Below are 12,369 nucleotides of genomic sequence, written 5' to 3' on the forward strand. Positions count from 1 at the left end.
TAACAAAGGGACCTAAAATTATTTTACAGACTACACAGGCCTCAGTTAAGTTGTTATTACACTGTTTCTTATCTCGCCATTATTGTTGGTATTTTAAAAAACGTGCCTTACATGAGTCTAAATGTGAAGAAATAAAGAAAGGCATCTCTATGAAGTATGTGTCTAGTTTAATGTGCGCCTATTCTGTACAGAGCATGCATAGTGGGATGAAGGATGTAAAATTATGTGTCAGAATAGGGTGCATTACTTTATTTACTTCTTCCAATCCTGAATGATCTGGAAATAGAAAGTCCTGCACATGAGTGCCCCCAAACAGTCAAATACGTATAACTTGTATTAATCAGAGTGTACGTCAGATGGAGCCACTATGACCATTCAGCATCTCGAGGTGTGAATCTTCATCAGTGTAGACCGAATGTCTGCATAACGTAGCATATTATCGGGTCTTTGCAGCAATATCTGATTTCATGGTACATAATTTACACAATTATATTCTGTAGCAGTGCTGCTTAGGTGGTGTCTACGTGCTGTATACACCAACCATGTGCAGTGCAAGGCGATGCTTAAAGCTCTGCATCCCTGAACGCCTTTGAACTACAAGCATTTTGGCTGTTTATGATCTAAAAAAATAAAATGTAAATTCTGGAACATAATAGATCACGTTTGGAGTAATTACTGACAGGTCTCTCTTGTAAATGATACCTTGGATCTCAGTGAAACAAGCTGTATAAATAAAGGTTAAATAAAATAGATAAAGTTGCTATGAGAAATAAATTATTCAAATTATGTAGTGATATGGAAAACCTTAAACTGTAAATAGGTTGTACTTGCTTTTTGCCATGTTGTATAGTACCATTACAGATCCCATTTATTGCTTTTTTATTATCAATTCTCTACTTTAAGTCAGTTAAAACTATATATTAACTCTATATTCAGGGGTTGGACAATGAAACTGAAACACCTGGTTTTAGACCACAATAGTATGGTGTAGGGCCTCCTTTTGCGGCCAATACAGCATCAATTCATCTTGGGAATGACATATACAAGTCCTGCACAGTGGTCAGAGGGATTTTAAGCCATTCTTCTTGCAGGATAGTGGCCAGGTCACTACGTGATACTAGTGGAGGAAAACGTTTCCTGACTCGCTCCTCCAAAACACCCCAAAGTGGCTCAATAATATTTAGATCTGGTGACTGTTCAGGCCATGGGAGATGTTCAACTTCACTTTCATGTTCATCAAACCAATCTTTCACCAGTCTTGCTGTGTGTATTGGTGCATTGTCATCCTGATACACGGCACCGCCTTCAGGATACAATGTTTGAACCATTGGATGCACATGGTCCTCAAGAATGGTTCGGTAGTCCTTGGCAGTGACGCGCCCATCTAGCACAAGTATTGGGCCAAGGGAATGCCATGATATGGCAGCCCAAACCATCACTGATCCACCCCCATGCTTCACTCTGTCCATGCTTCAGTCTGGTTGGTACGCTTCTTTGGGGCTTCTCCACACCGTAACTCTCCCGGATGTGAGGAAAACAGTAAAGGTGGACTCATCAGAGAACAATACATGTTTCACATTGTCCACAGCCCAAGATTTGCGCTCCTTGCACCATTGAAACCAACGTTTGGCATTGGCATGAGTGACCAAAGGTTTGGCTATAGCAGCCCGGCCGTGTATATTGACCCTGTGGAGCTCCCGACGGACAGTTCTGGTGGAAACAAGAGAGTTGAGGTGCACATTTAATTCTGACATGATTTGGACAGCCGTGGTTTTATGTTTTTTGGATACAATCCGGGTTAGCACCCGAACATCCCTTTCAGACAGCTTCCTCTTGCGTCCACAGTTAATCCTGTTGGATGTGGTTCGTCCTTCTTGGTGGTATGCTGACATTACCCTGGATACCGTGGCTCTTGATACATCACAAAGACTTGCTGTCTTGGTCACAGATGTGCCAGCAAGACGTGCACCAACAATTTGACCTCTTTTGAACTCTGGTATGTCACCCATAATGTTGTGTGCATTTCAATATTTTGAGCAAAACTGTACTCTTACCCTGCTAATTGAACCTTCACACTCTGCTCTTACTGGTGCAATGTACAATCAATGAAGACTGGCTACCAGGCTGGTCCAATTTAGCCTTGAAACCTCCCACACTAAAATGACAGATGTTTCAGTTTCATTGTCCAACCCCTGTTTCTGTCATAAAATAAAATATTAGCATTATTTGGTGGCTTATTTGAAGTCCTTATAATTTTTTATTTTACTAGAGGAGCATGCAGCCAGTCATTTAATGTATGGGAGATTATTAAATAATTTTAGTTCATTATCCTTTATTGTTCTCTGTAAAAAGGTTGATATAAAAAGAAAACCTTAGACACTAACATCTGAAATATGTTGTTCTTACAGTTAAATCTGCTAATATGTGTGGGTTTCTATTGTGTTATTTCTGAGTATAAGAAAATCACTACTGGCTCAAAACATTGAAAGATAAACTGGGAGTACATTGGAGTTTAGTGTACAAAAAACACAATAAAAATATCCTGTCAAAGAAATTAACGTGTTTGTTTCTGATTTACTCACAGGCACTCCATCAGTTCCTCGAAATCCTGGCACTCCCATTGGTCCCTGCATTGGTAAAAAATCACCACATGATGAATGCATAATTAGCTTTAACTGCACACAGGAAAACTGGTGGTGGAGACCTGTGAGTTCATGGACATCCCAAATATGGCAACACAATTATACACAATATTTTTATTCTCATCTTGGTAAAAAAAAGATATTTTTTCAACCTTTAACTTTTTACCTTTTTATTATCTACCATCTGTTGTTGTTGATATAACATAAACACATCACTGATTCACCCACTTTGTCTCCTTTGGCCCCTGATGGTCCTTTAAGTCCAATGTGGCCCTTTTCTCCTTTAGGCCCTTGAGGCCCAACACCCCCAGGAGGCCCTTCTGGTCCAGGTTGTCCAACCTCACCGATAGGCCCAGGACGACCCTGATGACAAAACAGTTGCAATGATGTGTTCAGCTGTCACCTAAACTCAGTAATTTTAAAATTGAGAGCACTTATATCCAAAGCATCACTTAAAATTTCAGACAACAAAAGCTAGAATCAAAAATTAATCCTTGATGGAAGAAAATGGCAGATTAGGCCCATAGTGTTATTAAAAAAAAGTAAAATCATGTAAAAAAAAAAAAAAGTAAAAGTAACAATGAATTCACCTGGTGGCCTGATATGACCTGCGAGGTGAAATTAAAAAAATCTGACTTTCTTCCCAGCATTAAATTTACCATGTGTAAGTGCAACCAGGTTGGGACAGCAACACTCTAAGGTGAACAAGACTGTTACTCAGTGTTAGCTGTTTTCAGACAAAGCAGTGAGAAGCAAATTAAAAGGTGGCTCAGGTGGTATGGCAGCCACATGAATGGGTGGATGACTTACTGTAGTGTACAGCACTTTGGAGAGACTAATGTTTCCAGTTACCAATGTTACTAATGCTGAAAATGCTAATCTTGCTAATCACTAATATAAAATGTCAACTCTATAATCATTTTCTCTTTGTTTTAAAATGATAAAACCCTGTTTAACAGTAGCTGCTCTTTCACACACATGCCGTGTTAACACCTCTGCTGCCACTACAATACAAATACATATTCAGCACTTATGGCAGGAAGGCTTGAGAAAACAATATTTTGAACCTTAAAGCAATGCATAATGTCAAACTATTGTGATTTAAGTTGTGGTTCAATCAAAAGCAGTAACAAAGCTGTAATTCTGAATTTGTCTGTTTTTATTAGATACATAAAAGAAAACTAATGGTGGAGACCTGTGAGCACAACTGAGCCACAAATTTCACACTGACTCCAGTGCATGTGCATGCATGAGATCTTTTGAAGATGTTATCCCGGAAATAAACAAATCACATTAAATTACACTTAAAGCAAATATAGTCAGCATGTCATAATTATGGTTATTAATTCATTAAAATTCCCAATATAATCGTTGTCAGTGTTAAAATGTATTCTGTCTTTCTCCAGGTTCAAAACCATGTTTAGTTTTACACCACTATGTATACATTGGTCAGAACAAACAAAAATAATAAAAGTAAATATTAAAGTGCCTAAAACCCAATGTAAATTCTTTGTTGTCTGATAAATCCAAATTACGATGCATTACACAGTATTAGCCATTAGATGGCAGCATAGACACAGGTTATGAATTAGAGGTCAGGAAGTGGAATACCTTCATTAGGATGCTGGAGTCAATAATTCAGTAAGGTATGCAGATTAACAGGAAAACTCAGACTGCTGAAAGCCTGCCATTAGCTCATGTTTTAAACAATATAACAGAGAGGAGAGGTCTGAGAGAGGGGCAGGGTGTTCTGGGGTCAAAAGAAAGTCAAATTCTAACCCACATAACAATGTTTGGTTATCAGGCAAATTGGGAACTTGATAGGGAGATGTTTAGTTTAACTTTTCAAGAAAAATATGCTCATAATCTCCACTGACAAAGATAACCCACCATATAATATCCAGGAATGTCAATGACTGCTGGCATGTAGATATTTACATGGTACTTACACAGCTAACATGCATGTAAATGCTTGTATAACTGCACAAGCTTGGCGGCGTAAAGTACAACTTTACATCTATGACCAAATTACTGATGTTGTCTTTGAAATCGTCAGTGACACCAGATTCTCCTCTTTTGTCTTGGAGTTAGAGGGCGGAGCTCAGCTTCCAGCCCACGTGGCCCTAGGGCCAGGAAGGGAAGCATAATGACAGGGCTGTGCCAGCTAAAGGAAGCCTGCCAGAGCTGTCTGGCCCAGATTTGACATTCACACCTGGTTTCACCCAGAGAAAATATGCAGCGATTCCAAAGGGAGACACTTTCCCTCACGCCTTACCTTTAAAGTCGCTGGCTTTACTTTGACACTCCCTTGATAGGATGATGTAAAGTCCTTTTTTCATAGCTTTAATTAGTCTCTCTTTATGTTACCCAGATCCGATGGGCTAGTTTCGTAAATATTTTAACAGCCTTCCATGTACTTTCTTTTTTTTTTAACCAAAACTTGAATGTGAAGTTAGACTTTTTACTGGTCTTGTGGTCAACTTGTAAAAAGGCTTTTAGCTTTCAAGGATCTCCCTTTCAAGTCCTGTGTCACTTTTAGATCCCAATCTTTCCGTCTAATCCTGCGGTGGAAAGGTAATTGAACAGAAAAGACTTCTCGGTTTTCAGGATCAAACACTGATTCCTGAAATTATATTCGTGTTAGGCCCCAGAAGAGCTTAGAAGAAAGTAGATCGCTAAATTATTGAAGGGTGACAAAGAATAAATAACATAAACTCAAATTCCCAACATTCCAAGTGTAATTTGAGAACAAAGTATTAGTCTTGTTGGGTTTTATTGTCAACTCAATGCTGAAGTTGAGCTCAGATTGACTAGTATGGCGAAGTGCTTGTTTGGCTCTGTTTCATAATCTAATCTAACACTTTCTACATCTGGTCTGAACTACCCTACATGCAGAAGATGTAGGATAGTTGACAGACACACAAATGTAGGTACTACAGTTTGTGATATATGAAATCTTTATGTTCTATTGTTGGTTATCATTCACTTAGTTATTGTTACTTATTATTCACAAAATGACGTCAATGCTCTACATTAAGCCCTGTATTTTTCAGAAAGCTGGAGTTGTTGTCTTCTAGATAATGGAATAAGGCATAAAGTCAGAAAACTGAAACATTTTTTAAACTAAGTTTTACTTTTTGCGCCCTCAGATAAAATTGGTGAGTTATCAACTTAAACCCTGTACAATGTAAAGACTTAGCTGGATAAAGGGAAGTACCCTCTAAAGCCCCAAGAAATTCAGGTCACTGCTGAAAAAAGTGTCCTCAGAGTCACCCTGATGGGCTTGTTGGAGAACTAGATCAGCATCTCCGCTTTATTTTGATTATTATAAAGAGTTGTCATAAAAAAATATTTCCTCTCTCATAAACTTCTTCTGTTTTTGATTTTTGGCACATTTGAATAAACTTTTTATATCAAACATGAAAAAGCAATTTTCCCCTAAACCCAATGTTTGTGTCTCCCTTTGCACCAAAAACTGCAATTGAGCAAATGTAATAACTGACAAGTATTTTAATATTTTACATCACAGTAGAGGAACTAAATTGCTTTAATTCAGATGAATTGGAGGCTTTTTGGGCCTGTTCAATTTCTTGCCACAACACCTCAATCAGATTTATGTCTCGACCTTACCTAGACTATTCTAAAAACTTCATTTTGTTTTGAGATTTTTTTTAGCCATTCAGAGGTAGACTTGCTGGTGTGCTTTAGATCAATGTCCTACTGCATAGCCCAAGTGCTCCTAAGCCTAGGTGGTGACAAGCTGATGGCCAGTATGATGCTTCGAGGTTTTCTGCTAAAGAGCAGAATTTAGGTTTCGATCAGTTACGGCAGTTAAGTTGACCAGGTCCTGACCGTCACACCATCACTGCCATATTTGGCTGTTCATATGATGGTCTTTTTTTGAAATGCTGTGTTAGTTTTACACCACAGGCCTGTGTTTAGTAAGCAATGGTATTCACCAGGGCCGGTTCTAGGCATACATATATGAGGGGGCAGGCAGAAATGTGAGGGGGGCATAATCATGTGCACACATTATGCATGTTTTCCTTATGGGACTGGGGTAAACTGTGTAGTGTTGTGCTATTTGCCAGTCTGGACTGGTTGTCCCCCCAATTGGGGTTCTTTTGTACATGCTGGGTGGAAAAAAATAGCTTTTGGCGGGTTGTTAAAATTTGGGGTGCTTTTCATAATGTTTGGAGGATTTTTAGAAATTATTCATAGGAAAATTCTATCAAAAATAGTTGTCATTGGTGGCAGAAAAGTAAAAACCTACACATCCCAAAATCTCAAAATGTTGTGTCTTTTTACTCATATCAATAGTTAATTTATTTTGAAAAAGACAATCTGTCAAACTTGACATCATCAATCAGTGATGGTCATTGGTTAATCAGCTATCACTGTAAAATGATATCGGTCAATTGCAAAAGCACATAATGCTGTTATGGGTTCATCTAACATACATTGAGGTGCGGCCTTTACTTTGTTAAGCTTTGACTTGATGTTGAGAGACAGCATCATGCTGAAGGGGTAAAATACAAAAAAATATCCAGAGAGCTAAATTGGTGGATTGCCCCTGTCCCAGATGATGACTCCAAAGCTCGTTGTAATACACAGATCTCAACGCAACTTCACGATTTTAAAGAACATGGTGCACCACATCCCAATTGGATCTGGTGCTGGAGGTGCTCAAGCCAAAAAAAGGGCATCCATTGCCAAATTTATTTGTAAAATTAAAATAAAAAAACAGGACGTATTTATGCTTTCATAGCCTTGTTTTTCTTGGCATTATTCTACAAAATTCGTAAATGAAATAAACCAATGTTCTGCAGTGCATCGGAATCAAAAGTGACTCACTGAATCAGGTGAGAAATCAGTAAACATTATTGGACTGTTTTCTGTTAGAGCTGAAACATTACACTAATAATATACCATTATCAATATCAATATAACTCACCACAGTTTCATGTAGCTCAACTTAAGACCTGCCTTTCATTTCAAATCACAAACGTATTTTTGGTAGTTAATGTTAACATTGGGTCTATTATTATCCTAATAAAATCAAACAGACAGCTAAGTAACATTTTCCTATTTATTCATCCTTTTTGGTTTGCAGCTCTATATTATAGAACATCATATTTAGTCTTTGACATATATTAGTCTGTCATGATAACTACCAAGCAAAATGATTCCTTAACTGTTGAAGTAGAAATGCTTGCATGAAAAGAGCTCCTTCAGTAAAAGAGACTTCTACCTACACAGAACAGAGTTTTGGCTAGCATGCTGTAAATATAAAATATGTATGTTTTTTTTCTATTTTCCACACTTTATTATGAGAGTTACTAGACATTCAGGAAAATGGTTGTAGCCATAGTTTTTCTTTTCTTCCTTGGGCTTTAACATAAAAATAATTAAGTGAAATGGTTTAATTTGTCTTTTTGTATATCCCTCTCTTTCTCTCTTCATTAAACCTGACAAACATCAGTCAACAGCTGGACAAGGCTTTGAAATCACAGATTTTAGTACAAAACGTGTAGGCATTGCAGTCATGCATGGATGCTGACTGGAAGAATGCAAGTGATTTGCACAAGTGTTTTTTACGTGCCGAAATGCCCCATGTAATGTTTTCAGCAGCGCTATGTTGTCAAGCATTGTGGTTAATTTTGCAACAAAACATCTTCTGACATTACCTGTCTAAGGCAGGGCCTTGTGCTAGTGTGATTGGGAACTCCACTGAAAAGTGGAGGGCAGGCTACTTCTAGGCTCATTTGCATGGTAAACGGTGATTGGGTGTTAACTGGAGGACCGGGGTGGGGGCGATGGGGGAGCTCTCTGCTGACAGCAGACAGAAGATCACTTACAGATGACTAAATAGCTCCTGCCTCATGCAGATTTGATTTGAGGGGGCGTTGCACCCTCGTGCCCCTGCGTATAGCCAGCCTTGGGTTTTCACTGTGGAGACGTTAATTTTTTCATCAATGTCCATTGTATAATGTTTTAAATGTATACTTTTTCAGCACCTAGTTTGTTGTTTAAATATGCCAAACTGTCATCTACATTCACAGACTTTTATATGTCTATACAATCTATCAGAAAATAATGGTGGTTTTCGTTTTTTGACACGCTTCAATCAAAAGACCACTCCTGTGTTGTAATGTGTATATATGGTTTAAACCTGATTTACAGATATTATTATTTTCTCGAACACACGTTTAATAGTTCTATCAATGATCAGTCTATCCCATTACTGACTTCCGACATCATCCCCCTCATACCCTGACCAGTTGGCATCACTCTCTGTTTTCATGTTTCAGTTTATAGGCCCAAATCCCTTCCAGCACAAAGGTCACAATGGGGCTCATTTTGGCCTGCTAAGCTCCATGGACTTACAGCGTCCATCTAGCCTAGCTCACTTCCTGATAGAGGAGAGTGCTTGGACAGACAGATTCTGGTCACAGTGCGTGTAAAAACCAGTTGGTGTCTGTGTGTGTGTGTGTTTGCGTTGTCAATGAATGCACATTCACACAGAGAGGAATACACACCCTGAGGGTTTATAATCGAGTTGTATTGTTCCGTGGGCTGGAGGGTGCCAAGAGGAAGATTTTGGTTGTCACACCGAATGCTCTCTAGGGGACGATGATGAACAAAACATGGAGGGAGGGGTTCGCAAAAGTCAAGGGTCTTTGGGTGCACATTTAATCACCAGAGCACACCGAAAACTAAGTAAAGTTTGAGCCAAATAAAACTCACTCATGAAACTCGACAAAACCTCTAATATCCTTTACAAAAAAAAAATATTTTGATGCTGACAACAGGTACAGCTCTAACCAAAATGTCCACATTTCCCACCTCATTTTTCAGTAGTAAATGTCTGCACAATGTGAGCGTGTGAAACCAAAGTCAAATTCCTTGTTTGTGCACACAGCCTTGGCCTATAAAGCTGATTCTGATTCTAAATAGAGGATGAGGTATATCATCTGTGGAGGGTAATGTTTAGGTTGGATGGATTTGTTGTTCTATTCTGATTACACAGTGAACCCAAACACCTCGTAAACTGTTTGTTGTGTATAATGATGAAACAGTAACTCAAGATGACACAGATATGGAAAATTGCCTCTTTATCCCTTTGGGGGTTAAAAAAATGGAATCAGTGGTTCTCTAAGTTGGAAGATTTACAGTTTCCCTGTGTGATCAACCCATCTGGCCGTTTCACACTTCACCTAAATATCAAGAGTTTGATTAGCCTTGGACATAAGTAAACTGCTCAAAACTTCTAAACATTTTTGTTTGCACAGCTTAGGTGGCTGGATGCTCACTGAGTATGGCACAAAGTCTTCAGGGTCATAGGTTTGGCTTCCAACTCAACTAAATGTTTATACACAACCAAGAATACCTGTAGTTCTAATGCAAACAAATGGAAGGGATATATAACACACCTCTTAAGCTAGCTGAAACATGCTGTTTTAAAAATCACGTCGGACACAGCTGGGTTTTTTGTCTCCTAAATCCCTCACAAGAGGAGGCTTTGATGTTAATTAAAAAATGCTGATTAGTTTTTCACAAATACTTTTGGTTTTACAGTTCTGCTTACAATTTAAACACCCAAGAACATGTTTAAAGGTCCTTCAGTCAGGGGTGACTCTGAACAAAAAGCAACATAAAACCCCTTTATTTTTGCAGTAAACCCCCATGTCCGGGAGCATTAGATACCCGACGTTGGGATTTAAAAAAAATGGATTTTGTCTTTGTTTAATCACAAATAAATTAAACATAGTAAGAGTTGCCATAGTGGTTTCGCTGGAACATTATTCTTACAGTTACAGTTGTATATCTTAGTTTACATAGGTACAAAGAGTTTGCATTTAGACTTTTTAGTGGTGGAGCTTTCTTGATTTATCTCAGTTAAGCAATTCCAGGCTGAAATTGCTTCTAAAACCCTTAGAGCTTAACAGGTTATTTATTATGACTTCTGTTTGAAGGAAGAAAATGAAACTCCATGGACGTATTTTTCTGCCATCAAAAGAAACTACAACTCTATGCTGATGATGTGCTTTTGCTTTCACTTGACCAATTCTTATAACCTAATTCCAGTGGATAATGCAGTTTTATCATGTTGTTTTCTTGTAAAATGTAGTTCAACCTGGAAAGACACACAAAGAGAAGACAGGGATGCAATTAGAAATGTTTATTAGTGAATGTTTATTTCTTTGGTGCTCGGACCCCAGTGGAAGGCATGAATGCTGAGAATGACATGAATGAACATCTTAGGGTTAGATTTAGAGATGTCTTCCCCCTGGGATCCGATCCTGGAGGTGGAGTGGAGGCCTGAGGAGATTTGGAAGGAGTTTGGAAGCCAAATGGTGGAGATGAGGTGGAGGAGGGTCAAAGTTCAGCTGCAGAACAGAGGGTTCTATGGATGAAGATCTTTTAAAGCGGCGCCTTGAAGGATGATTGGCCGGGAGAAATACGGACTTGACGCTGATTGGTGGAGCAGAGCTGCATGGAGGAGTAATTAGACGAAGCTGGGGGTGATGGTGAGTCTTACATGTTGAATTTTAGTTTAAACTCCGCTTTAAAAAAGATTAAAGTTTAAAAATCATAAAATTGGCTAATTTCTACAAAAGGGGGATTATGTTCTGTCATCAACAGATGAGGAATCAGTACGAATGTGGCATCTAATCTGGAAGCAGCAACTGAAAAATTTGCATATTTTCTTTGGTCACATTGTTTAAGAGAAAAGATCATAGAATAAAACTGACCTCATGGTGTGCTTGGGTTAAAGCCAACTGCTAGATACATAACAGATTAACCAACTTTAAGATCTTTTTGGTTTCACATTCTGGATGTATTTCTTTCCTGTATCCTCCATCAGAGCACTTCCCACCACTCCTCAGCCCTTATGGTTGCGATGATGGCTGCCATTAAACCAACAACCTGTTCTCTCCTTTCATCCAGGTGCTTTCCCCGACAGTAAAATCCCATTTAGTGGTCATCGGCCGGCGCCAGTCTGCCGCCGATGATGTCATAAAGTTGCAGTGTTTTCTCAGCTGTTGGTCAGCGGCAGTGCAAGAGGGACGATAAAGGGGGAAATCAAATTATGGCACTTCCTTGTTATTTTTTAATTTCAATCCATAGTACGACCCTACACAAGACATTACAATAACTTTTTTCTCAACTAAAACAAAACAAACAAAAACATTTCTCTCTAAGGTTTTAGAAACATTTACATTCAAAACCTGAAATGTTATTTCCTGATTTTAGAAACATTTATTGATTTTATGTCCTATATTATCTACTTCCCTGAAAATCCGCCTGAGGTGATGACTGAGTCCAAACAGAAGATGTAATTGGCATGTATGGCTCCTTAAACCCTTTAAGATTTCCAGGACCAGTTTCCAGATGTGTCTCCAAAAATAACTCAGATACTGATCTGGCTGAAATATTAGTTTCTACATTAGAATATTACAACTAAGTTAGTGCCTTTTATTAATTCATTTTAAAAAGTAAAACTCAAAAGCGAATGAACATCCAAAATTCAGTTGCTCTGAAAAGAATAATTAGAATAAAACATAAGGCATAAAAATATATATTTAAATGCAGAAATATTTGCAGATTGAAAAGCATGTCCATATACTGTGCAATACTTGCACTTACTCAGGTCTCCTATTGCAAAATAATTGCTGCATCGCTGTGGCGTGACAGTTAACTTCCCTTTGGGATAAATGAAGTA

At 38.4% G+C, this 12,369-nt stretch overlaps 1 protein-coding gene across 4 annotated transcripts in view; it reads right to left on the bottom strand.

Moving 5' to 3' along the window:
- The window catches only part of col4a6 (collagen, type IV, alpha 6), a 176,228-nt gene that overhangs the window by 56,761 nt on the left and 107,098 nt on the right, over positions 1–12,369 (bottom strand). For all 4 annotated transcript variants that reach the window (XM_047385493.1, XM_047385492.1, XM_047385491.1 and 1 more), the window contains exons 5-6: positions 2,871–3,005; positions 2,583–2,627 (exon numbers count right to left, since the gene is read on the bottom strand). In XM_047385493.1, the coding sequence (XP_047241449.1) occupies positions 2,583–2,627; positions 2,871–3,005 (180 nt within the window). The remainder of the gene's footprint in view (positions 1–2,582; positions 2,628–2,870; positions 3,006–12,369) is intronic.

The sequence above is a fragment of the Girardinichthys multiradiatus genome, chromosome 14 (assembly GCF_021462225.1).
Source record: "Girardinichthys multiradiatus isolate DD_20200921_A chromosome 14, DD_fGirMul_XY1, whole genome shotgun sequence".
NCBI classification, from domain to species: Eukaryota; Metazoa; Chordata; class Actinopteri; order Cyprinodontiformes; family Goodeidae; genus Girardinichthys; species Girardinichthys multiradiatus.